Here is a 27,483-nt window from a genome sequence, read left to right as displayed (position 1 = left end):
GGGATCTAACGGCAAGAATGTGTGCCTTCAAATTCGTTTGTAACGTACAACGACATATGGTTGTGACAGGTGGGCAGTGAAAAAAGCTGACAGGAAGAGAATCAATCCGTTTGAAATGTGGTGCTGGAGGAGAATTCTACAGATATTGTAGGCTGCTAAAAAGGCCAATAATTGCATCCATGATAGTGAGGATGGAGCAAGCTTGTTCTCTGCTGCTCCAGAAAATAGGACCCAGAACAATGGGCTCAAACTTCAGGAAAAGAGTCCTCCTCAACATTAAGAACTTCCTGACACTAAGAGCTGTTCAGCAGCAGAAGACACTGGCTAGGAGAGTGATGGAGATTCCTTCTTTGGATGTTTTTAAACAGAGGCTGGATAGCTATCTGTTGCAGGTTGTGTTTGGATTGTCATGTCACCTCTCAGTCTTGTCTTTTTCTAACTAAACATACCTGACTCCCTAAGTTGTTCCTCAAAAGGCTTGGCTTTGGGGTGGGCACTTTGTTCCCCCTACAGCTCATTAGCAAAGCTTGGGAGGTTGCTTTTTTAAAACTTAATCATTTCTGTTACCTTCCAAACACTGATAAGAAAGGATTCAATGCCATAACTTGCAATGTTGAAGCTTGGTCCTTCTGAGTGATTTGCCATTCTTTGGAGGGAAAACACTGTAGGATGGGGAAGAAAGAGGCATACAGCCTGAAGATTCATATCCAAATACCTTTTAATAACATTGTACTAATGAGAAATTTTTACACCATTAACTTCACATTTGGAAGTGTGGCTTCATTGTGGCCTTGCAATGCTCCTGAAGGAACAAAGTGATATAGGTAATGACAAGACTTGCAGCTTCTTGCTTCCATGCTCTGGCCAGCAGCAAGAGAGGAAATTGGATCCAGATACAATAGAGAGGTTTTATTTCTTGTTTCATGGTATCCATGGTGAAACGAAGCAGAGGCAGTGCCTCTTTTGTCCTCCTCAGGTCAAGAGGGCTTCCCGCAGGAGATCCTTTTTGGCCGGGGTAAGTCTGGCAGGGAAGACGATGTCGAAGTACATGAAGAGGTCCCCTTTGCAGGTGGGGTCTTTGGACAAGGGCATCCCTTCTCCCGGCACAACTTTGAAATACTTGGGGCTGGAAAGGCAGAACATGGGACCCCATCAATGAGGAAATTGGGGAATGCATAGAAGGCATGGGGGGGATGCTTGTGGGGGGTTTGGAGAAAGGAAGAGAAACCCCATCTCTCTCCATAGCAGCCTTCTCCCAGTTCAAAGCCCCCTGTTCTGTTGGACTGCAGCTCCCATCATGCACATCCAGCATATAAAGGGTTCTGTCTTCCGTGACACACAACTAAGACCACCCACTTCCACAACTGCACTTACTGGACAATGTCATTGATGGGGATGTTGAGCAGGCGTTCATCCAGGGTTCTCACATCTATGGTGCACCCGATCAGAGCCTGTGAGACGAGAGGAGCCAGGATTGAGGCAAGATGGCTGGTCCCTGTATTTCAGATTTGTGAGGTGGACATGAGCTTAAAGCCTGAGTGTCTGTAGCTCTGCATGTTCTGGATCTTCTCATTGGCCAGCAGCTGTCAAACCCTAGGAGGCTCCCCTGCTGCCTCAGTTACCAAAGGGCAAGAAAAGCGGGAAAGCAATTCAGGCCATGGAGAAGCAGCTGGTCTCAGCACAGGAGGAGGAAAGAAATGCTAGTGTGCTCTCCAATGGAATGTGCCTGTCTTTTCCTTCCTCCAGCAACGCAAGAACAGTAGAAGCTTTGTAGTCTGAATCACCCGCTTCATACTGGAAAGGAGGAGGAACAACTGGGGTCTCTCCTGGGGCTTAAGAGCTGCCCCGAGAGAGCTTTTGGGATGGAAAGCAAGGCAAGGGAAAAGCCTTTTTGTCTCCTCCAAAAGTGGTTTGTGTGTAGGTAACCTGCACTTGTTGTTGTGTGCCTTCGAGTCGTTTCCGACTTATGGCGACCCTAAGGCAAACCTATCATGGGGTTTTCTTGGCAACTTTCTTCAGAGGGGGGAGAGGGTGTCATGGCCATCCTTTGAGGCTGAGAGAATGTGACTTGCCCAATATCACCCAGTGGGTTTCCATGGCTGAGTGGGGTTTCAAACCCTGGTCTCCAGAGCCATAGTCCAATTCTCAAATCACTATGCCACATTGGCTGTCTGTACACTGTGCTTACAGGCACTTAAGTTAGTAACAGGATTGTTGTTGTGTGCCTTCAAGTTACTTCTGACTTATGACAAACCACTTAGGGAGTGTTTAAGCACACTGATAAGCGGTATAGAAATGTAGTACTTGCTGTTGTTGAGGCGAGCCTTTCACAAGGTTTTCTTGGCAAGCTTTATTCAGAAGGAGTTTGCCATAATTGCCTTCTTCTGAGGCTGAGAGAGTGGGACTTGGCCAAGGGCATCCAGTAGGTTTCCATGGCTGAGCAGGGATTCAAACCTTGGTCTCCAGAGTCCTAGGGCAATGCTCAAACCACTATACAATACTGGCTCTTTAAGTCATAACATAAAACATTTTTTAGAATACACAGATCTTAAAATAGAGGATTATGTGCAGAACCAAGAAAATGTGTTTTAACTGTAAGCTTCCTTGGGTCACATGCAGGGAAAAGGCAGAGTATAAATTAATGAAATACAGTTTCACCCACTCTACATTTTTTGATCATGAACCGCTCAAGGAAGGAGACAGAATGCAGGCACTGTTTTGAGGTACCTATGCTCTTGATGTAAGGGTTCTCTAGGAATATGGCAGACACTGGCAACCTGAGGCCCTTCCGATGTTACTGGACTGCAATAGCCTTCAGCCCCAGAAAGAAAAGCCAACAGTGAGGGTTTATGAGAGTGATAGTCCCACAATATCTGGAAGGCCTCAGGATGCCCTCCCCTGGTATAAGGGGGCAGCTGCCTTGATCGCAACGACAAGAGTTGTCCTAAAGAACTGTTCACTCTGACTTTTGTATAGAGATGGTTGGTCAGCAGAAAACATCCTGAAAAGGGGTTGTAGGGGAGGGAACACAATTTGTCCACTCTGGAAGCATCTGGGATCTACCCAGATCCCCCCCGGGGGTGGAGGACCAATTAGGATGGTCCACCCTCGAAGGCTGATGGAACCTGAGAGGTTCCAAGAAGCCTTAGAAGGGCTCACGGTTGGTAATGACGGCGACTCTGTTGATGCCCTTACCGGTATCTGGAATACCGGCCTCTCTGGGGCTATACACAGAATCGCTCCCAAGCGCCCTCTCAGGCCCGCTTCCAAACGCAAGCCCTGGTATACGGAAGATCTCCGGGCGAGGAAGCGGGCTCTGCGACGGCTAGAGTACCGTTGGCGGAAACACCTTCGCTTAAGCGACAAGACTCTCCTAGACCGACTGTTAGAGGACTATGGAGAGGCAATACGAGCAACAAAGAATTCGTTCTATGGTGCTCGTATTGCGTCCGCGGAGTCGCGTCCAGCAGAGTTGTTCAGGGTGGTCAGGGAGCTAACTCAGCTCCCTCCCGCCCTGAACCAGATCCTTGAACCCTCTAAGGCCTGCTGTGACTTGTTTAACGACTTTTTCGTGGATAAAACTTCTCGTATAAGCGAAGGTCTGAACGCCGATATTATTGCAGAACCTAGGGTAGAAGCGTCCAGAGCCTCCGTGGACTATATTATACTGGATCAGTTTGAGTCGGTGAGTACCGAGGATGTGGACAAGATCCTCGGAAGTGTTCGGAAAACAACCTGCTCTCTTGATCCCTGTCCCTCATGGTTAGCGGTCCAGGGGGGACCGGCGGTGACACTTCTGTTACGCCGGATAATTAATACATCTTTCAGGGATGGACGATTTCCATCGGATCTTAAATTGGCCATAGTAAGACCGATCCTAAAAAAGCCCTCCCTTGACCCCCTGGTTCATAATAATTATCGGCCGGTGTCGCTGCTACCATTTTTGGGGAAGGTGATCGAGAGGGCGGTTGCGATCCAGCTTCAGGCGGTCTTGGATGAAACGGATTATCTGGACCCATTTCAAACTGGCTTCCGGGCGGGTTACGGGGTTGAGACAGCCATGGTCGCCTTGGTCGATGATCTCCGTCTGGGCATTGACAGGGGAAGCGTGTCCCTGTTGGTGCTCTTGGACATCTCAGCGGCTTTCGATACCATAGACCATGGTATCCTTCTGGGGCGCCTGGCTGAGGTGGGAATCGGGGGCACTGCGCTCCAGTGGTTCCGCTCCTACCTCTCTGGGAGGTCCCAGATGGTGCAGCTGGGGGACGTGTGCTCCAGCGAGCGGGCCCTTAAAACTGGGGTCCCTCAAGGAGCCATTTTGTCCCCCATGCTATTTAACATTTACATGAAACCGCTGGGAGAGATCATCCGGAGATATGGGGCGCGGGGTTATCAGTACGCTGATGACACCCAAATTATTTTCTCTATGTCTCCGACTGATGCAGTGACCGGGGATGGCGTCTCTCCTCTCGTGGCCTGTCTGGAGTCAGTAATGGGCTGGATGAGGGAAAACCGACTCAAGCTTAATCCAGAAAAAACGGAGGTACTAGTGATAGGTTCCCCTGGACCAGGAATGACGGTGGTTCCACCTGTCCTGAATGGGGTCACGCTCCCCGTGAAGGACTCCGTGCGCAGTCTGGGGGTGCTTCTTGACTCTTCCCTTCACCTGACTGCTCAGGTGAATGCGACGGTCAAGAGTACCTGTTATCAGCTTCGGCTGATTCGCCAGCTGCGCCCATACCTGGCTCAGAGGGACCTTGAAACTGTTGTACACGCTCTGGTAACTTCGAGACTGGATTTCTGTAATGTACTCTACATGGGGCAACCCTTATACCAAACTCGGAAGCTGCAATTGGTGCAGAACATGGCAGCGCGGCTGGTCACTGGTGCTCCCAGGACCAGCCATATAACTCCCGTGCTTAAAGATCTCCATTGGCTGCCCATTCGCTTCCGAGCGCAATATAAGGCGTTGGTTATCACCTATAAAGCCCTAAATGGCTTGGGCCCAGGATTCCTGAAGGACCGCCTCTCCCCGTACATTCCGCCTCGCACCCTCAGAACATCTGGGCAGCAAATCCTGAAGGTGCCTGGGGCTAGGTTGGCTGCTACTGCCAGAAGATCTTTTTCCACAGCTGCCCCAGCCCTCTGGAATACGTTGCCCATGGAGCTCCGCTCATCTACCACCCTGGCCCAATTTAGGAAGGGTCTAAAAACCTTCCTATTTAATCAGGCATTCCCCGACTAAACATCCTGCGGGCCTCCCTCCTCTCTCGTGGCCATGAGGTTGGGCTAAGGGGTTTTTTATTGTTTTTAAGGATTGTTATTATTGTTAATGTACGTTTTTAATCTTCTATGTTGTTTGCGCTTTGGTGCATTCTGTTAGCCGCCCTGATCACCCGGAAGGGCGGGGTATAAATAAAATTTTTATTTATTATTATTTATTTACATTCTGCAGGTGTGAGATGCCACTCTTACCTTTCCCAGAGGGATCCTCGCCACATAGATCAGATTGTCTTCATCACGTTTAAACCGGGGATGGAGCTTCTCCTTCACGATGAAGATGATGTCGGCTGGGATGATATTGGGGCCCTACAAGAAAGTTAGGAGGAAGGCCAGCGAGACGGTCAGATGGGGCTTGGTCCAGGAGCCAGGGAAAGGGACCAAGATGGACATCAAAACTATCCCCTGATCCCTTGGACCACTCATATCCAGGGATCACACAGAGAGACAGCTTTCCCATCTGGGGATTCCACAACATATGTCGCATTTCTACCAGTTCAACAGAACACACCCCCAGTCTCATTCATTGTGGCATGGGAAGATAAGGGTACAACTAGCCATGATGCTGGTCGAAATTTTGACTCTCCTCCTAACTCCATGAAAATTCAGCACAAAGTCACCCCTGCAATGAGGAGTCTGCCCTCTATGGTACTCTCCAATTATGCTGGGAATGCTGAGAGCTGTAGTACAGCACAACTGGAGGCCATCATCTTTGTGAAAAGCTGCCCTGAGGTCTAACCACCAGAGGTTTCAGAGCTTGCAAATGTTAGTTTTCCAAATGCTTCATTTCTCAGAACCCCTCAGTTTGCTGACTGAGCAATTCCAGGAGTTGCAATGTGAAAACAGTTTCTCTTCATTCCAATATGTCAGCCTTAAGACTAGGAAGCAGCACCAAATACTACAGAGATGGGACTGCATGGCATTCCAGCTGCTGTTAGACTGCAATTCCCATTCAGCTTTGAGCCAAGGCTAAGGTGGCGAAGGCTGACAGAAGTTTCAGAAATAATAACAATATTTATTTATAATGCCCTTTCATGAAAGGGTGGGACATTGGATGCATATACCGTAGTCAAAAAGGAATGATAAAACACAATGCAGTAAGATGTTATAATACTAAAATAATATACTAACATACTAAAAACAAAAAACTTCAGGCAGGTCACAAGATCTCCAATCCTCACCGAAATCAAACATGGAGGGTAAACAATTTGACCCGCCTCCCCTTCGCCTGCCTTGGAGCGAGTGCATTACCTGATCCCCCTCTTGTGGAAAGGTAATCCTGGTTCCTTGCTTCCAGCCTGGCTGGACATCGATCGTCAGGATCTTATCTTTAATGGTGGATGCGTGGCCATCTTCATTCATCACCTAGAGGGTTTAGAAAGCAAGCAGGCAAATCCCCCATCTGCCTAGCCAAGCCAAGCCCTATTAACTTTTTTCCCTTAAAGGGGGGCAGTGGGGAGAGTGTAGCCCCCCCCCCCCCCAAGGCCTTCTGCGAAGCCAATGCAGCCCACTCCATCATTGCCTGGTCCAGTTCTATTCAAATGGTCCCCGGATCTAGTTTTTCTACTTTCTGTTGGTGGAATGTTTGACTATAGTACCTCTGTTGTTGATACACTGCAGAAGCCTCACCTCCCATTGTACAGTTTCTTTCCTTTGTTGTTGTTGTTGTGTGCCTTCACATTGTTTCCAACTTATGGCGACTCTAAGGCTATAATGGTGTTTTCTTGGCAAGATTTGCTGCAGAAGGTTTGTCTTTGCCTTCCCCTGAGGCTGAGAGTATGTGACTTGGCCAAGGCCACCCAGTGGGTTTCATGGCCAAGTGGGGAATCAAACCCTAGTCTCCAGAGTCACAATCTAATGCCCATTAGGCCACACTGGCTCTACTCTTTCCTCACCCTGCGTGAAATCTTGATTTTTTTGGTACATCCATAGAATAAGTCTTCCAGGGACAGGTAGAGATCTCGCTCAATGGGAGGATCTTGTTTCTTCACTCCCCGTCCCCGCAGTCCCCCAAAGGCCATGTTCACTTCTGCCCCTTCGGATGTGTAGAACTCTGGGCCAGGAAAAAGAGGGTGAGGCAGTATAAACATAAGAAAACTTAGTGGAAGAAACATTTATCAGTCCTGAAAATAGCTTGGAAAAGTCAATTTCTTTCTGTGACAAGTCTGAGAACCCTCCAAACACCATGTGATTGTGTCACTATTTTGACACTATTCCAAAAACCTGCAGGTCGCTCTTGAAGAAAAAGGTACACCACAATATTTGATTATCCTAATGTGTAACCTGTACTAAGGACAAGAGGCCACGATATAGAAAAACATATCCTAAACAGCAAGGCGGTCAGGAAAGGCTGCATTTTATCATCCTAAAATGTATGCTGAATGTATCATAAGCAAAACTGGATTAGACTCTGATGATGAAAGCATGAAAATTGGAGGAAGGGACATTAAGAATTTAAGATACGCTTCTGACACTATATACCTGTGGAAAATAGCAAAGACTTTGAAGAACTACCAGTCAGTTCTTAGAAGGAAACCTCACTGATGACAGCAGTGGCATCTAAAGTGAAAATAACAGTTCATTTATAAGATTTATAAGGAAAAAGGTGATCCTACCAGAGACCTGTATGCTAAATAGGGCAAAGTCAGCTTCTTCCTCCATTTGCATGAAGTCTGAAAAGACTCATTCACCCAATCTACTCTGAAGAGTTAGTTTCCAACATCACCATCACATTGGTAGAAGGAAGTAACTGTACTTAGCAAAGGTTAGATGGAGGCATTTTCATGCTTACAGAAGTTACAAATCCAGAATTCTTGTGGTATGATTGGCTGGTGCTTGATAACTGTAAGACAGACTTTCAGCTGCTTCTTCTGGAAAAGACCCTTCTATATCTGAGAACTTAGAGAGCTGTTGCCGACCAGAGCAGACCATGCTGAGTTAGATGGACCCAGTGGCCCAGCTCAGTAAAAGAGACAGGTTTACAAATCCACACTGCCTGAGAACTTGACAAGAGAGAGGTGTCCCCCCCCCTCACACACACACACACACAAACACACCCCTCCAGGACACTGAAGCCATCTGCAGCCCACCACCTGGTTTTAACTGTATCTATTGTCCATTCCTGTTAGGGCTCTGCCCTAACACTCTCCCAAGCCTAGGAAATGTCCAAAAGTGTTTTTGACCAATGGGCCTACCAGCAAAAGGGTTGTCTCCTCCAAAGAATTCCCGGAAGACTTTCTCAGGGTTTCCGTGGAAGACATAGCCTTCTGTCCAGGGAGTGTCAAGCCCAAACTCCAAAGGAATGCCTCCTTTAAGGCCTTCTTCTGCAAATTTGTCATAGACACCCTTCTTTACAGCTAAGGAACAAGAAAAGATGCATTTAGGCAGGAGAAGAGAAAAGAGGTTTTCCATGGGAATATATACACATTACACCAGTTGCAACTGGCAAGACATTATCAGCAAGGACAGAGGAGGTAAGAGAAGAGCTCCTCTTTTTTATTTAACAACTGTCTAAAAATTTAACTGTATTTTATTGTGGATGGGAGGGTCAGGGAGGGTTTGGGACACAATGAAGCATGTTGTTATTATATTATATGGATATTTTTAGTGTAAGCCACTTTGATCATTGGAGAAGAGGGATATTATTATTATTATTATTATTATTACTACTACTACTACTCACGGTCACTCAAGACATCATAGGCTTCAGCAATTTGCTTGAATTTCTCCGGAGCCCAGGGTTCCTTATTCTTATAAGGGTGGTACTTCAAAGCAAGCTTCCGATAACTGTAAAACAAAACAGAAGGGCAGCAGCCTTTATCTCAATCTCTCTGTTTTAATTCACTCCCCTCAAAAATAAAGCTTTAAAGTATTCTAAAATATATAAACCAGTGTGGTATAGTGGTTTGACTCTGGAGACCAGGGTTTGATTCCCAGTTCAGCCATGAAACCCACTGGGTGACCTTGGGCAAGTCACACTCTCTCAGCCTCAGAGGATGGCAATGGCAAAACCCCACTCAAGAAACTTGCCAAGAAAACTTTGTGACAGGGTTGCCTTTTGTTGTTGTTGGGTACCTTCAAGCTGTTTCTGATACAGTATATGGTGACCCAAAAGTGAACCTTTCATGGGATTCTCTTTGCCATTGTCCTCCTCTGAGGCTGAGAGAGTGTGACTTCCCCAAGGTCACCTCAGTGGGTTTATATGGTGAAGCTTATATGATCTTCCTCTAGAATAACTTTTGCCCTCCTGGCCACACTCTGATGTTGTTTGGTCCTGGCTTTTATCTGTGAAATGTTGGAAGGGAAGCAATAGCCATTGGCATTCCTCTCCTCCTTCTCTTCCTCCAGAATCCTGCAAGGAGTCCAAGGACTCCCACATGTCATTTTATGTTCACAGCAGCCTTATGAGACAGGTTAGCCTGAAGGATTGTGACAGGCTAGAACTATCGACGAAATAAATAACTGAAAAATATAGACACAGTTAAGACATGTTGCAGACTGTTGTCATTGTCGTTGTGTACCTTCACGTTGTTTCCAACTTATGGGGACCCTAAGGCCAACCTACCAATAACAATGAATATACACACACGTATCATAAGCTTCCGACTCATGGTGACCCAGTCACAGGGGTTTCTTGGCAAGATTTGTTCAGAGGGGTTTGCCACTGCCAGGACTGCCTTCTCCTGAGGCTGACAAAGTGTGACTTCCCCAAGGCCACCCAGTGGGTTTCATGGCCAAGCCGGGAATTGAACCCTGGCCTCCAGAGTCGTAGTCCAACGCTCAAACCACGACGCCGCACTGGCCACTCCAGCATACATACCCAGTGTGTATCTTTTCTTGTTGGTAGCTGGCTGTTGACTGTTTGTTAATGTTTTTCAACATTTATTATTTTTAATAAATCTATTTTATTACTTTTATTTTACTTTATTATTTGTATGTACACTTGTCCCTCCACATTTGTGGCTTTAATTATTCACAGATTTGATTAATATGTTCTCTTTAGGAATCTCCAGGTCATAGAATCATAGAATCCTAAAATTGGAAGAGACCCCAAGGGCCATCCAGTCCAACCCCATTCTGCCATGCAGGAACTCTCAATCAAAGCATCCCTGACAGATGGCCATCCAGCCTCTGCTTAAAGACCTCCAAGGAAGGAGACTCCACTATACTCTGAGGAAGGAGTGTGTTCCACTGTCGAACAGCCCTTACTGTCAGGAAGTTCCTCTTAATGTTGAGGTGGAATCTCTTTTCCTGGAGCTTCCATCCATTGCTCTGGGTCCTAGTCTCTGGAGCAGCAGAAAACAAGCTTGCTCCCTCCTCAATGTGACATCCCTTCAAATACTTAAAACAGGGCTATCATATCACCTCTTAACCTTCTCTTCTCCAGGCTAAACATCCCCAGCTCCCTAAGTCTCTTCTCATATAGAGCATGCTTTCCAGACCTTTCACCATTTTAGGCGCCCTCCTATACTTCAGCATTAATGCATCTCCTCCAGTGTGCAACTCTGTGGTCATCTTTAACCAAAAGTCACACTGAAGGACCTAGAGATTCCTAGAGAGAACACTCCACTCGGCATCTGTAGCTCCTCCAGCGCAATTCTGTAGTCAATGTCTGGCAGATGTTGACCACAGAGTCGCACTGGAGGACCTAGAGATTCCTAGAGAGGTGTTCTCTCAGGTAAAAACACTGTGTTTTTATTATTGGAGGTTCTGCCACATTCACGGGGGTCCTGTGCCCCCAACACCAGCGAATGTGGAGGAACAAGTGTATGTTTAATGTGAACTGCTTGGAGATTTTATGAGGGCCCCACTGTACAAATATAAGCAATATAATAATATAATATAATATATAATTTTATTTCCTTCCTGCCTCTCTACAAGTCTTGAGGTGGGTAGAACAAATAAATAAAGCAACGATGCATGTACAGTACATACAAGCATCATGCTTGACTTCTTGCTGTATGGCTTCAAGTCTTTTCCAACTTTTCCAATGCAGGGTTTTCTTGGCAAGATTTGCTCTGAGGTGGTTTGCCTCCCTTTGAGGCTGAGAGAGTGTGACCTGCCCCAAAATTTATATACATAAAACATACAATCTGATATTATATAAAATCTGATGCCATCAACTTGATACTAATTTGAGACTTTCAGAAAAGCGTATTTTCCACACACTTTTGGGCTATTTGAGTCGATTCCCCCCAAAATGGGGATCACCCAACTAGTAGGCTCTGGTGCCACAATAAACTACATTTCCCATAATTCCACAGCATGGAGCCAGGGCAGTTAGAGCGGTGTCAAACCGGATTCTCTCTCCAGTTTATATGAGTTTTATTTATATTCCTCTGCTCTTGCGCCCACATGAGTGCCCTGCAGATTTCCAGATTGTGGCTGGACTACAACTCCCAGCAGTCCTCCCCTCTGGGCGAGGATGGCTGGGGATGCTGGGAGTTGTAGTCCAGAAAAATACTAATTCCTCCCCCTTTTATTATGGAGGCCTCCACTCCCTCCCGGGGCTCACGCCTTCTTGATGTCGGCGTCCTTAGCGCTGCGGGTGAGATCTAGCACGGCGTAATAGTCCTGCCCCATCGCAGCGCTCTTTTTGCCCCTCCGTTTCTAAAGCGAGGCTTCTTCTAGTCCTCACGTTGCCATGGATACGGAGAGGGGCGGGGCTTCGTCCTGCTCACCCGCCGCAAAGGATGCCGGGAATAGTAGTCTACCTTAGAAAATTTCCCCACATGAAATTCTATCGCCTTTTTAACGTCACGGAAAAGGGGGCGGGGCTTCGGCTTCCTCGCTCGCAGCAAGGGATGCCGGGAGCTGTAGTCTTTGCTGCCTCAGAAACAAAAATTTCCCTCAGGAAATTCTCTCTCGCCTAATTAAATATAATAATAATAATAATTAATAATAATAATAATAATTTTATTTTTAATGTAAGCCACCCTGAGAAGATATACGTAAATAATAATAATATTATTATTGTTTACATATATCTTCTCAGGGTGGCTTACAACATTAAAAATACAAATATATATATATATATATGTGTGTGTGTGTGTGTGTGTGTGTGTGTGTATTATTTCCTTATTTACGTATATCTTCTATTATTATTATTACTATGATTATTTATACTTATTTATATAATATATTATTATATTATATTATATTAATTATTAATAATAAATATCCTTTGGACACACTCCAGTTTCTCAACATCCTTTTTAAATTGTGGTGCCCAGAACTGGACACAGTATTCCAGGTGGGGCCTGACCAAAGCAGAATAGAGTGGGACTATTACTTCCCTTGATCTACACTATACTTCTATTGATGCAGCCTAGAATCGCATTGTCCTTTTTAGCTGCTGCATCACACTGTTGGCTCATGTTTAAATTGTGATCTCCTAGGACTCCTAGATCCTTTTCACACATATAAGTTTCCTTATTAAGCCAGGTGTTCCCCATCCTATATCTGTGCATTTCATCTTTTCTACCTAAGTGCATTTTACATTTTACAATCTTACATTTCTCCTTGTTGAAGTTCATTTTGTTAGCTTTGGCCCAGCTTTCTAATCTATTCAGGTCATTCTGAATTCTGATCCTATCCTCTGGGGTAATCGCTATTCCTCCTAATTTGGTGTCTTCTGCAAATCTGATAAGCTTGCCCTCTGTTCCGTCTTCTAAGTGAGGAATGCTCTAGAAATTATAGTTCACCATCACCTGGACAGCTGCATTTTCTACACCTTCACACTCAGTCCTACATGGCTTTACTTAAATCTACAGCAGTAAAGACATTGGCTTCTTTTAATCTGACAGCAATTGTGGATAACACAATTTTGTGAATTCAATAACTCAGACATCAACCTTTCCATAAATGGGGTTGGATGTAAAGCAGTGCTTAATGGCTTTTTGTTTGTGCTGAAGAAAGGGGGCATACTTTGTGATTCCTCTTTCCCCCAGCAACCACAGTTCCTCCTTATAAATGTATTTCATAAAAGTGTTATGTTAGATAAAACAGGTTTAAAAATGGCAGTTTCTCTTCCTATTTCTACTCTTCACCTACCAAGGAACCTACCCAAAAAAGTGCCATATCCTGTTAACAGCTGGATATGATCTTAGAAATGAAGAGTTTTTGCTTCTCAAAGCATTTAGCAAAACTTACAACAGAGATTTCCAAACTTTGGTCCTCAAGTTATTTTGGCCTCCCAGAAGCCCAGCCATCCTGGGAGTTGAATTCCAAAACATATGGAGGATCAAAATTGAGGAACCACTGGTCTACAATTTCATTCTCCAGTTTTAAAAGTCCTTACATAGACAGCACTACACTTACATACATACATAGGACTTACACAGACAGTACTATACCATACTATATGTTTCAATAACATAGCAAAAAGGGAAATGGGATGGAAGAATAATGCTATCAAAAAGTCTACTTGATCGTTCTGGAAAACAATTACACATTCTTTAACTCCTTTGTGTTAACACAAAATATTATCCTAGTATGTGTCAGAGAGATGTACGCTGATATCTTCCTGTCAAAGATGAAAGAAGACCCAATGAAAACACAAAACAAATCCTCTGAAACTGTTGGTGGAAGCCAAAAAAACAGTGGCAAATTAAGGACTGTTAAGAGTAGGGTCTTAAGAAGGAATTAATCGATGCTTTTTTTTTTACTATCAGTTTAACAAAACCAACAAAATAACTTGAGATCAAAGCAGCTTTATTTTCTATGGAAACTTACAACTGGCAGAGTACTTGTTGAGAGGCAGTAAGGAGCATCAGAAAAGGGTAATTCTGTGAGGAGGGCATGAGATTTAAAACAAAAAGTTGTATGTTCTCTTCAAGATACAGACAAAGCTGGGCAGGGCATACTAAAAACACATCCTTTTGCTCAAGTGTTCTGGTCCTGATTTTCCTCACACCCATCAGTTCCTTCTCCTCCTTGGAAAAACCAATAGCTTATACAAAAACATATTTGCAAATACAAAATGAGGTGTAACTTAAAGAATTTTTGGATGTTGCTCAGTGCTGCAGAACACTGTAAATTTTAATGGCTTTTCTCTTTTCTCTGTCAGCAGGAAGATAACTGGCAGCTTGATCCTGGACTGTGTCTTAATGTGGTCCCCAAGTGCGTGTCTGCTCCAGCCACACTTACTGTGTGACATCCTGGAAATTTGACACTGGTACAGCTTGTTACAAAATGGTATTTCGAAGGTAATCCCTAAAATACATCCAGCATTCTGAAATAGGACTTGTGTTCCTAACTCTTGTTGATTCAGAGGTCTGAAAGCTGATATCTCCTTACCAACCCATCTCTGCAGCAGGTAAAGATCTGCTTCTCCCATGTTGCCACCTAAAAAGGTAATAGCAAGAGCAGTATGTGAAGTCATAATTCAGTGAAAAATGTGTTTAGAACCCACACCTAACTGTACAGGAGGCAAAAAGAAAAGAGGAAGAAGACTCACCCCATAAAGAGGTGAAAAATGAGTCGCTAAAAAAAAATCTACATCAAATGACCTCAAGTCCACATCTGGGAAAGCATGTCTGCACTAACCAGAAAGGAAGGATCTGAGTTCCAACTAGTGGCAAGGATTTCTCCTCTGTCCATTCAGATCAATGGAGACAAATATTGCCACAACTCAACAATTCTAATGGTCCAAGGGTAAATTCCACTTAAATGATCATATATATTGCTCTTTGTATCACTGCTGGTAATAAAGGAAAGAACACCATCCAACAGCATTTTGTTACAATTATGGTATTTGGGTAGCTGTGTCCTCAGATACAGAAATTGCAACCAGTGCACAACAGTTACTTATGCTGGATTGTTGTCACTCTTTTTGGGCACCCCAACCCCAAAGAGTGCAACGGACCCTTTAAGGAGCAGTGACAGAGAATCTACTGCCTTTGTGACACTCTGAGAGGTAATGTCCACCTTATAAAACCTTGCTTTCAGATTCAACGGTCAATGAAGGCCATGTTATTATTGTCTATTTTAGAACCAAAATGTCACTGCTATACTTCCAGTGATATTCTCCATTCTCTAGTACTGGAACTGGCAACCAGATCCTCAAAGAATCATAGGCCTGTTACAGACTGCCAAAATAAAGCTGCTTCGGGTCTTTTTGGAGGTATGCTGTTTAAATGATGCATGCATCCTAAGAATCCGGAAGCTGCACCAAAGCTGCACTCCGGTGCTTAGGAATGGAGTGTGGCTTTGGTGCGACCTCCGGACTCTTAGGTCCCATGCATCATTTAAACAGCATACCTCCAAAGAGACCCGAAGCAGCTTTATTTTGGCAGTCTGTAACAGGCCATAGAATCTTACTGTTGGAAGGGACCTCAAGGACCATCTAATACCACCCTCTGCCATCCAGGAATACACGACTGAAGCACTCCTGAAAGATGCCCATCCAAGCTCTGTTTAAAGACTTCCAAAGACTGACAGTCCAACACCTTTCGTGGCAATCTATTCCACTGTTGAACAGCTCTAACAGTAAAAAGGTGTTTCTCGTGTTTAAGTAGAAGGAACCCTCTAAGAGTTCAGAGTTTATGGCAAAACATGGAAGCACTTAGATGCATTTTTATAAATGGGGATGAATTTTTTTAAATACAATAAAACAAGTTATCACATCGAATATGTGTTACCTTATATACAGGGTCACAATCTGGCCCGGTGAGTTCAACAACATGATCAAGGTCTTGCTGCATGATAAAACATGTTCCATCCCCTGAAAACAAGCACAGAATGTGATTAAAAACAGCAAACTGTGATTTACTTTCAGAGTCTTAACATTCTGTATGATGAAGTGCCTGTATTACTTTTTGCCCACTCAATATTGCAAGACACTGAGAAGTCAAATAAACAGTGGAGTGCAGCATATCTAGCTTGGAAGAGCTCCAGCCAACTCTAAGCGAATGCAGAACAACCCATATATGTATTCCAGAGAGCACAAGGGAGAACAAATATGTTCCTTTTCTTCCTAACACTCCAAAAGGCATGAGAGAGGTAAATCCCAGTTTATCACACTGGGATTAATTTCAGCATTAAAGAAAGATTAAAGTACATTTAAACCATCCCTCAAATAAAGCGAAAATGGTGAGTAATTGTGTAAATGATTATCACACGCAATTGTGCAGTGATTTCAGAAATGCATTGTCACTGAAATCCCAAAAGTAAAAAGATGTGTGTTAATGCTTCTTTGTGACCGCTTTATGGTGGGTTTTGTATGACGTATGGAATTGTTTCGTGTAATTATGCAATTTTCCAAGATATTCACGGGATAAACTTCCAATTTCCTTCATGTGATAAACTCCTTAGAAGATTCAGTTATCAGTAGGATAGTAAAATTAAGCCAAAAAGTCAAACACATCAAGTCTGAACTCTCCCTAGAAGGCAAAATGACTAAACAGAAGCTATCCTACTTTGGACAAAATGAGATGACATGACTTATTAGAAAAAGGCAATTAGCTTTGGTGAATTTGAAGGCAGTATAGAATCCTAGAATCCTAAAGTGTAAAGGGTCATCAAGTTCAACCAGAACAAGACTCTCCAGCTAAAGCATCCCCAGCAGGTAGACCTCCAGCCTCTTTTTGAGAATCCATCTGATTCTACAATTCTTTACTGCCTTCAACTTTATTAAGAACTATTGCCTTTTTCTAACCAAGTCATGTCATCTCATGATGTCTCAAAAGAGGAATGCAAAAATTCAGTCAAAAAAGCTATAGCCCTGAATTTATACTCAAGTCAGACTTCTGAGAACTGTGTGTCCTGGAGGTTTCCCACTTAAAAGGTTGCCCTAAGCATAAGTGGACCTAACTGCAGTTAACAACAAAGTGCAAGGAAATAGGAGCACTACCTTGGCTGGCAATGAATCCATCTTTGTAAGGCATCAGGGAAAGGACAGGTGCTCCTGATCTATGAATAATTCGAACTGGAGACCTAGAAAGAGCAGCAAGAAAATAATGGCTATCAAAAAGGGACACTTACGCCAGAACATGTTGGTCAATATTCTCTTTCAATATAAACTTGAGCATATCAAACCCCTCCTGTTATATTTCTTTTCTAGTTTTTATTATCTATTTACATGGTATAATAATAAATTATCCCTTTCCCAACCTTCCCTACCACAGAGAACATTACACGATTCAAATTGTAACCAGACAATTACTATCAAAGACAAATGACCATAGTCAGTATCCAATGATAGCTTTCAAAAATATCATACAGTTTAATGGTGGGCCATGTCTAGAATTTGCATGTGACATCTATGTTATGAACAGATGCCATGTAGTCTTACAAGTGTTTTCAGCTATTTTGCCTCTGACAAGGTGCAGCTTGAGTGTCAATTTTGCTAACAATGCAAGAGTACAAACTCTGTTTAACCACTGATGTAAGTTTTTAAGTCCTTGCTATAAATATCCTTGCTGCATCCAGGAAGGTAAATATCTTACATAGGACATTTTCACTTGTTTTATTTGCTTCTTTATTGCTTTTAACAAACACTGCTGGAGCAACACAGGGAGCAGCAACTACACTGTTTGGGTTATGTGACAACCACCTTCCACTTCTACTCACTTGGTATTTCTCACATCCAGCTGGTATATATTTCCATCTTGTGCCCCTCCCAGGAAGTAGATGCTGGAGAGGAATGTACAGCAGTTAAAAGCATCGGAGCCAACGAAAAGAAAAATCTGAAGAAGAGACAAATCAGAAAATAAATTAGATATAAGAGGCCATGGATAAGAAAAAGAACAGAAGGCAACTGTGATTTCTCTGAAAAGGTAATTGCTGTGTAGGAAAATAACATGCAAAAAAGGCACTGACTAATCCAAGTATAGGGGCAGGAATTATGCAGCATTTTTGATGATGAGAGACAGTATGGTGTAGTGGTTTGAGCATTGGACTATGACTCGGAAAACCAGGGTCTGAATCCTCCACTCAGCTATGGAAATCCACTGGGTGACCATGGTCAAGTCACACTCTCTCAGCTTCAGAGGGAGGTAAAGGCAAATGCCCTCTCAACAAATCTTGCCAAGAAAACCTTGTGATAGGGTTGCCTTAGGGCCACCATAAGTCAGAAACTATTTAAAGGCACACAATAACAACAAGATATTGTTTCCTTGCAACGGCTAGCATTCCTCACCACTGGCTATGACTGCTAGAGGTAATTCAGCAACATCTGGTGGGCCACAATCCTCTCCCTGACCTAGGACTACATTTCCCTATATCAGCCTGCCTTTACTATTCTTGGAGGAGGCCTTTCTCTTGGTCCCACCACTATTGTAGGTACATTCGGAGAGGACATGGGAGAAGGCCTTCTTGGGGTTTACTCCCAAGTTGTAGAACTGCCACCCACATGAGGTTCGGTTGGCGCCCTCTCTGCTTTTTGTTCTGCCAGCCAGCAACAGCTTTTTAAAAATTTAGACATGGGCTTTACCCTTTAATTGGTTCCTTTTAACAAGGGATACAGTGTTTTTATCTTCATTGCTATATTTTAAATGTTTTTAAACTATTCTAAATTAGGGTTTCTACTAACACCTTATTTAATTGTTTTTTCAGTGTCTGTATTGTAAATTGTTTTGGCTGTATGTTGCTTCACTCCATGCTGTAAACCAACTTGGGTCTCACACCGAGAGAAAAGCAGATTATAAATTTAATAAATAAACAAATACACAAATAACCTAGTTAGCAGGAGCAAAATTGCTCCCAGCAGAACATACCAGAAAGCTCAGCTGTTTAGCAGAAAATGTTGCTACTTCTTCTTAGCTTCCATTCATGTACATTTGTGACCAATGAGAGGTCATAAATTAAACATTATTAAACGTAGTTAAAGAGAAATCTAACCGGTTGCCTGCTTTGGAGTCCCACGCCCTGCAGTTTTTTGTCCTCTCGAGCCAGCAGCAAGAGTTTCCCTTCTGTTCCAGTTTCACGCTCACCTGTGTTAGAAAGTAACATCATCAGGATCAGCACCCACAGCGACACCTCAGTTACCTAAGGTCCAAAACACACTGTAGAAATAATCCAGTCTGAGACCGCTTTAAGTGCATTGGCTCAGTGTTAAGAGAATTCTAGGAATTGTAGTTTGTTGTTGCACCAGAGCTCTCTGACAGAGGAGGCTAAATGTCACACAAAACTACAGTTCCCAGAATTCCCTAGCACTGAGCCAGGGCAGTTAAAGCAGTCTCAAACTGGATTATTTCTGCAGTATGTTTTGGACCTTAGTCGATGTGCTCCTGGCATGACTTCTTTAATAGAAAATTTGGTACCAGAGGTAGAAATAACATAGAAAGAACAAGGAGAAGTCAACAAAGAAAATCAGCTCAATATGCTTTAGTAAGCTTTTTATTCAAAACTAACAATATGCCCATACGAAATGAAACATCCAGCAATAGCAAGCAATGACATGTACATTTCTACACTGCTTCATAGTGAACTAAGCACTCTCTGGGGAACTGTATTTACAGGGGCTTGAAACTTCTGCCATGGCAAATGCAACAGCTAGATTGCTGAGTGGCACATGGGGCTTTCTTGGCAAGATTTGTTCAGAGAGGGTTTGCCTTTGCCTGCCTTTGAGGCTGAGAGAGTGTAACTTGCCCAAGATCACCCAGTGGATTTCCACGGCCATGCAGGGATTTGAACCCTGGTCTTCTAGTCCAACCTTCAAATAAGTACACCATGCTGGCCCATTACCTCTGCCTGCCCATGGACTGAGATCTGCTGGGAGGGCCTATCTATGTCACATAAGCGGGAGCACTAAAGCACTCAAGCCACTACACCACACTGGCCCTATGTGATTACTTACTAGGTACTTTTTCAGGTGAGCCCAGGTTTAAGGTGTTGTCAGCTTCACTCAAAGCAATACCATTCACAGGGGCACCACAATCAGCCACTACGCCTAGGCAAGCCGATCGCCCACAATCCCAGAGGCGGGCAGTGCCATCCCGAGAGCTGGAGACCACATTCCTTCCTCGATCCACGATGGCTGTGTCCAGGATTCCTAGAAAAACAGAATAATCAATATTAGGAAAAGAAACCACTGTTTGGCTGTCAAGGAAAACACCCAGCAACTGGAAGTCTCTGACTTTATGCAGATCATTTACTTGAAAGTTTGAAATGATCCATTATCATCTTCTCAGCTGCAGGTGGGGAGCTGGAGATCTGTACATCTGAATTGGGCTTTGGAGGTCCTCAGCAACCAAACCAAGCAATAAGAACAATTCCACCAAACACACACACACCAGGTTTGCTTTCATGGTGGACTGTAGAGATGACCAGCACAGTTTGGCAGCTTAACCCTGAATGAGCAACACTAGTTTCTCCATCCAGCTTGAGGATTTCAGCAGAAACAGTTCCACAGTTGGTTGGCAGGGATCATTTCCCAGCTCAAGGCTGGGATGAACTCTGATGCTTGCCAGACAGTGATGGAAAACTCACCATGGCATGAGGGATTGGTGAGTCCCTGAAACTGACACTCCTTTCAAGGTTCTGAAAGACACTTCACTCATACTCCATTCAAGAACATGGACTATTCATTATAAAGTATAGTACTACTCTGTAAAACATTAGTTCATCCTCTGGTTAGAGGAGAAATTTCTCCAATAGAATAATTCAGGAGCTATGAGAGCAGGGTCACAATATCTCTCTATCCCTCACGTACTCTGAGTAGAACTGAAACAATAGGGTCACAGGAAAGAGGACAAGGCAGCTTGACAGATAAGCAAGGCAGAGGTCTCACAGTCTGGGGCAGGTCAGAAAAAATCGTATTACTTGATCTAGGACTGTGGAACAGGATTATACCCTCCAACATTTCACAGACTAAAACTGGGAGAGATGTAGCCAAGCAAAACCAGTGTCATCAAAATGGCAAAAGCTGTCAATGAGGAAGGACAGACAAGCTAGCAGAGGCTGCAGCAATATGCTTTTGCCTGAGCCAACTGGGAAGGGCAAGATTCTACACTTTTTTCTCCTGCTTTGCTCATGGAGTGCAGACTACTTTTGTACTTTGAATTCAGTTTGCAGCATTTGAAGTAAGCTGAGGACAAGAGGAGAAAGTGGGAGGAGAGAGAAACTGCTTTTAAAAGCAACTGGAAAAGAGGGACAAAAGAGGATTAATCAGGACTGTCTCTGGCAAATTGGGAAGTGGCCCAAGGTGGGCCCAATATGCAGTGGAAATCCCCCCAACCTACTAGATGGCATTTTAGGACAAAAATGTTTTGTTTAATTGTTTGGCCCCTGCTTGGGGACCTCCAAACTGTTAAGGAAAAGCAACATGGGATATACAGTGAAAGAAATAAAACTTGTATGTGAGAGTCAGGATGACTCAGCAAAAGCAATTAGGAGCCACACAGGTGTAAAAGGTAATGGAATTAGCAAGTCCTAAATGCCAAGGACAGAAATGCAAAGTGGATAATTGAACACACCTGAGAATTGTTAAGTGGACAAGGTGAGATGATGAAATCATTAATTGTGGGTTGAACCAAGAGAACCAATGAAAGTGGTTGTACACGCCCACTGGGTGGAAACTGACAAGAGTGGGTGGTGTTTTCCAAGGGCTATAATAATTGCTATGAATCCCAATGTATTTTGTGGGTAGTAGTGTGGGGTACTGGAGGAATATTGGAGTTGTGTTGGATAGTCTTGGAGCTGTATATAGTAGAATAAAGTATATCTTTGATATAAGACTACTGAGTTGTCTGGTGTCTTGAGTGAAGATACAAGAACCAGCTGGATCCTGAAGAAGTGGGAAGACTTCTGTGGAAGCAAGAGTGAGAAGTCTTGGAGAGTTTGTCAGGGTCTTCAGCCTATTCTCTGTAACTCTGCTGCTTTAGAGCAAAGCTTTATCCACTGGCCAAAACTGGTCAGCGCCGGTGCGTAACAAGGTGGTGAGTTCGAGCCAGAGGTGAAGAGCTACAAACTCCCATCATCCCTGACACAAACATGGTAGAAATGCCCCCCACACTTCCTAGAGGACTTTGGCGGGGGCATTTGGAGCAACAAAAATATTTTTGGCAAAAAAATGTCTTTACTTCCTAGGGCGCCACACGCAGCCCATGACCCACACTTTGCCAACCTCCGTTTAAAGCTCAAACACCCATGTCTTCAATCAGACAATGCAATTGCATTTATTTCCACTGTAACATTTTTGTACCTGCTTTGTGGCCTTGAAATGTTGCAGCGCAGCTGCCATCTTCTGCCGACCAGATCTTTAGCTGGGCATCCATCCCCCCACTCAGGACCACAATGCCTGACGGAAAAAATCTGCAGCAGTTCACGTCGTACACATGGCCTACCAAATGCCTCTGGGAAGGCAAAAGAATTAGTTGACAGTGACACAGTTACAAACTTTGCCTAATTCTCTCTTATTTTAGGAAGCAACAAGCACCAGCTGAGTAGTCCAAGACACTGGCTAGATGATAGTGAAACTTAGAGTGCCTTAGACCTCTCAGTTGCTTTTGTTTCTGAGCAGAAATAATCACGAAGGCCTAAATCCATTCATATTTAGCATCTAACAGGTGACTCAAGGGCTCTGATCCCAACCAGAGCAGAGCTACTGAAACAACTATTGAATGGCAAGTCAACACTTACATGAATCCGACTTTCAATGGGTCTAACTTTAAGTGGAACTAACGTTGATTTAGACCTGATGTTCTAGCTCTGATTGAAGCTAATACAGTCTAGCTAATACAGTTTGGTTATTTGAAATGTAGCACTGGGGAAGAGCTCTACAGATACCATGGACTGATAAAAAAACCAACGAGTGTGTCTTAGAACAAATCAAGCCTGAAGCCTCCCTAGAAGCTAACATTAATAATCTGAGGCTGTTGTACTTTGGAAACATCATGAGAACGCATGAATCACTGGAAAAAACAATAATGCTTCCTAAGGGGGAAGACAGGATAGAGGAAGGCTGCAATGCAAGTGGATGGACTCAGCCAAGGAAGCCACAGCCCTGAGTTTGCAAGACCTGAATAAGTCTGTTTATAACAGTGTGGTCTTCAGTTCTCTCATTCATAGGGTTGCCATAAGGCCAAGTTGGCTTGATGACAATTAATAACAACAAATACAATCTAGGTGAATAACTGACATTATTTACATTCAGGCTTCAAAGCTCTTTGACACCTAATACTCATCTTAATACTATATTCACTACAGAGTAAAGACTGGCACTCATGCTATTGAGATCACCTTTTCCAACACTGTTTTGAAAAAAATATTCCTATAAACAGAAAATGAGCATGTCAGAGAGATATGTTCTAATGCAGCTTTCTTCTGACAGATTTTTCTATGTGAACTCCTACTCATGATCATGAGGACACTGCTGCTAAATCCACTATACAGAAAAGCAATCAGCCTTGGGGAAGGATATGGGAAAGAGAACAGATAAGCTCTTGAATTCCGGCAGAACCAGTCAGAATGTTTGGGTTAGTTGATTCTCAGCAATCAAAAGCAACCAGATCCTTGGATTTCTTTAGGAATAGCTGGTTACAATCAATTAATTTCCCTAAAAGCAAGACGTTTAAAGTGTTGAACAGTTTAGCTAGGTTAAGTATCAGAAACACTTTCCAGGGCACAATATACAGACACATACACATACACACATATATCGATATTAATCAGATAGTTACGTTCCCTTTCCCCCCACGGAAAAGTGTTTTTCCAACACCCCCCTTCTATTCCTCAAACTCTTTTTAAAGCTCTTGAGACGAAATAGCAGTTTGAGAAAGAGATGGATTGGTTAAACATTTGGATTTTCTAGACTTTGTAAAACCCAAGATTCTAAATCCCCCCCGCCCCCGGCAATAAATCTGATTCTTACTCTTATTTCTCCGTTTGAAGCCTGCCAAATTTTCATAGTCCCATCAGCACTGGTTGACACTCCAAGTCCGCCACCACTAGAAATGTCGAGGCACGTGATCTAAAACAGAGAGGGAAGGTGGGGTGGGGGAAACAATTACAAATGACAAGAGCCCATAGCAAACAGGCTAAAAGGTATTTATTTTGATAAACCCGTTCCATATGTTGTGTGCTTTCAAATTGTTTTCACCTTGTAGTAACCCTAGAGTGACCCTATCATGGGATTTTCTTGGCAAGATTTGTTCTGGGGTGTGGATGAGAGAGTGAGATTTGCCTAAGGTCACCCAATGAGTTGCCAAGGCTGTGCAGGATTTGAACCCTGGTCTCCACAGTGGTAGTCCAACACTCAAACCACTACACCACACTGGCTCTACTAACTCATAGAATACAGATTTTATTCAACCAAATCAAATGATTTTTATAATTTTTGTAATTAAGACAGACTTTGGCAGGATGGCTGCATTAATGATACACACAGTGAAGAAGACCAATGAAGACAGAAGTAAAATTCCAGGTCTCCCAATTTCAACTTTGTAAGAACAAAGCTATTTACTAGCTGTTGTGTGTGTGTGTTTTTAATTGCTTAATTCTGTTGACCCAAGTTCCAGCTTTATTCAATGTCAGCTCATTTCAAATCACACTGAAAAAACACTTACACTTTTTTGATGAACTCTACAGAAGGAAGTGTAGGGTGCCAGAAATTTGGTGGATGCATTTTCACGAGGGCAAGAGACAAGCAGACTTTTCTACAGCGGGCAAGAGAGAAAAGAAAATATTAACTTTTATGAAAAGCAAATAATCTACAAAACAATCTGGTGCAAAATTCTAAACAAGAAAGTCAAAGAGAGACAATTAGTCTTGATTCCCCTCCCCTCAAGAGTAGCTACCTCCTACTACCAGTAGCTGGTGAATATGAGTTAGAGGATGCTACTGTGGGGATAGAATTCAGAGCAATAGCTATGTTAGACTGGAATATCAGTATGCAAAGGCATGGAGAAGCTAGAGCATGTCCAGAGGAAGGCGACCAAAATGGCGAAGGGTCTGGAAACCATTTCTTATGAGGAGAAATGTAGGGAGCTGGGTATGTTTAGCCTGGAGGAGAAATGGTTAAGGGGTGATGTTTAAATATTTGAAGGGGTGACACACTGAGGATGGAGCAAACTTGTTTTCTGCTGCTCCAGAGAACAGGACACGTAACAATGGATTCAAACTAGAGGAAACGAGATTTCATCTAAGCGTTAAGAGGAACTTCCTGACAGTAAGAGCTGTTTGACAGTGGGAGAGGTATCTCTCTCATGGGGTTGCCACAAGTTGAAGTCGACTCGAAGGCATTTAACAACACAAAATGCAATATAGACCACAAGAGTAAATTCTGGCCTATATGTGGCAACCAGACATGATATGGCTGGCTTATTTCTTTCTATTAACAGCCATCCTGCCCTTCAATGTACAGATGGAAGTGACAGTACCTTTGTTATTTCACTGACAGAGAATCCTTCAGAGGCCGTGATTTCAGGAATTCCGTCTGAGTTGATCCCCTGAGAAGTCAGTGTGCCATAGAGAGTAGATTTCCCTAGATCGCAGCAACAAAAAGAGGAAGACAGTGAGTTAAGCACTGTAAGGAAGCTACATGGACATATTTGTTTTTTCATATTAAAAAAAGCACTTGAAGATTATTACTACTACTATTAGTGTATTTCTAACCCACCCTATGTCAAATATCTCATCATATAAAAGGAACATCCAGTCAGCTTAACTTGCTGGGATGAAAAGCGCCATTTGAACATTTCCAGTTCATGTGGTCCAGCCATGCCCATACCTATCACAACAGCCCTGTAAGGTAGGCCAATATTGTCACTTTAGAGTAGATCTACAGGAGAAAATGAAAGAAGCAGGAGGATTAAACTGAAAATGTTCCAAGGGATGAAGTATAACATAGTTCAAGTGTTTTTTGCTTTTTAAAAAACCGGTCTTCTTTGCTTCCATGCCTCTAACAGAAGCCTATCTTACAGAAATTTGAAACACAAAGCTTTCTCTATGGAAAACATTCACACAATTTCCATGAGCCTGGCTATTCTTAGAAGCAGAAAAGCAGGGCTATTAGAACCAGCTTTTCTGTAGCCACTCATTTGGTTCAACTGGAGGTGTGAGTGCCTCACAACAATGCCTCTCCTGCTCTATACATTTACACGAGAGTAAGCCCCCTTGCAAACACAGTGGCTTATTTCTGAATAGACTTGCACTGGATTAAATGGTCAAAATCTCAGATAGGGCCTAGTGGGGTCACCTGGCAATTCAATGCTTCCCAAATAGTTCTGCTAGGTTTGCTGCGTGTTGCTCACCCTCAGAGTGATATGAAACCCTTTAAATGCAACAGCATGCCTTGAGCAACTTAATGCTTATTTGATATTGGGTATTTCTACTGCTTCTATTGTTGTTTCAAATTGTGTGGTGCTTAAAGAACCTTGGTTTGTGGGACAGTACAGAAATATCATAAGCAAAGGGGGTTCAGGTCTGGCTAAACATTAGGAAACGCTTCTCTGCTCTAAGATCTGTTCAGCAGCGGAAGAGATTGCCTTGAAAGAAAGACGGTGGTCCCTCTGTCTTTGGACGACTTCGGCAGAGTTTGGATGGCATCTTTAGTAATGCTGTAGTTGTGTATAAGAGTTTGGGCTAAACAAATGAAGTGGGATGATGATGATGATGATGATGATGGATGGTCCTTAGGCCTGTTCCATCTCTCAGGTGCCATGGTCCTAGGGCTGCTCACCTGGGCTGCTGCAGCTCAGCCAAGCCTCCTCCTCGTTCTTCCTACAAAGGCAACAAAAGCCCCGTTACTCTGAGGGGCCTCGATGGAGTAAAGCTGCTGTTTCCACACCTATTTGTAGATGGTTTGATGTACTCAGCCTGTGACCCTTGCTAAGGATAAACAAGGGCCAAAGCAGACTGCAAAAACCAATCCGCTTTGGGACCCTGGGGCTGAGTGCCAGGGAACCCTGGGAACTGTAGTTTGTTGCGGCCCCAGAGCTCTCTGACGGAGAAGGCTCAGTGTCTCACAGAACTACAGTTCCCAGAATTCCCTGGCACAGCATTGAGCCCCAGGGCAGTTAAAGCGGAATGAAACCGGATTAATGGGGGATACCGGAATAGCTGGAAAGCCAGGTGGAGGAGGAGGAGGAGGAGGAGGGGGAGCCTTATGGAAGGGGAAGGACCAAGCCGAGGGACGCGGGGCTGGGAGGGTGCGAGGGGTCCCCACCGGAGGGCCTGCTCCCAGTCGCCCTGGATCCGGAGCACGGCGGCGGCGGAGGGAAAGGCCTGGGACCCCGACGCCATCTTAGGCCGCCATCTTAGGCT

At 43.8% G+C, this 27,483-nt stretch overlaps 2 protein-coding genes across 4 annotated transcripts; both read right to left on the bottom strand.

The window, feature by feature from the left end:
* Positions 1 to 712: 712 nt before the first annotated feature.
* DNAJB13 (DnaJ heat shock protein family (Hsp40) member B13) lies at positions 713 to 12,041 on the bottom strand. 3 transcript variants are annotated; one of them, XM_089513061.1, is made up of 8 exons: positions 11,994 to 12,041; positions 8,963 to 9,066; positions 8,475 to 8,636; positions 7,176 to 7,333; positions 6,532 to 6,645; positions 5,476 to 5,589; positions 1,375 to 1,451; positions 713 to 1,126 (listed from the first exon to the last, which is right to left on the bottom strand). In XM_089513061.1, exons 1-8 carry the CDS (start codon positions 12,011 to 12,013, stop codon positions 973 to 975), a joined length of 903 nt encoding a protein of 300 aa, XP_089369187.1. In that variant the 5' UTR covers positions 12,014 to 12,041; the 3' UTR covers positions 713 to 972. The 3 variants fall into 3 exon arrangements, 2 of the variants coding, with proteins under 2 accessions (XP_089369187.1, XP_089369186.1); XM_089513060.1 differs by lacking the exon at positions 11,994 to 12,041 and adding an exon at positions 11,795 to 11,962; XR_016280286.1 differs by lacking the exon at positions 11,994 to 12,041 and adding an exon at positions 11,795 to 11,967 and having other exon boundaries at positions 1,106 to 1,126; positions 1,375 to 1,609.
* A 1,934-nt stretch (positions 12,042 to 13,975) lies between these two features.
* On the bottom strand, positions 13,976 to 27,481 carry PAAF1 (proteasomal ATPase associated factor 1). Its single transcript, XM_089513052.1, has 12 exons — positions 27,386 to 27,481; positions 26,900 to 26,940; positions 25,599 to 25,702; positions 24,786 to 24,875; positions 24,092 to 24,190; positions 22,424 to 22,574; positions 20,078 to 20,272; positions 19,120 to 19,211; positions 17,851 to 17,966; positions 17,132 to 17,214; positions 15,921 to 16,003; positions 13,976 to 14,625 (listed from the first exon to the last, which is right to left on the bottom strand). Exons 1-12 carry the CDS (start codon positions 27,460 to 27,462, stop codon positions 14,548 to 14,550), a joined length of 1,209 nt encoding a protein of 402 aa, XP_089369178.1. The 5' UTR covers positions 27,463 to 27,481; the 3' UTR covers positions 13,976 to 14,547.
* Positions 27,482 to 27,483: the final 2 nt, after the last annotated feature.

Source organism: Sceloporus occidentalis, unplaced genomic scaffold, assembly GCF_023333645.1.
Source record: "Sceloporus occidentalis isolate IW3139 unplaced genomic scaffold, rSceOcc1.0.p SCAF_2, whole genome shotgun sequence".
In the NCBI taxonomy this organism is placed as follows: domain Eukaryota; kingdom Metazoa; phylum Chordata; class Lepidosauria; order Squamata; family Phrynosomatidae; genus Sceloporus; species Sceloporus occidentalis.
The sequence above is the reverse complement of the archived record's forward strand: the minus strand, read 5'-3'. Positions and strand labels throughout refer to the sequence as shown.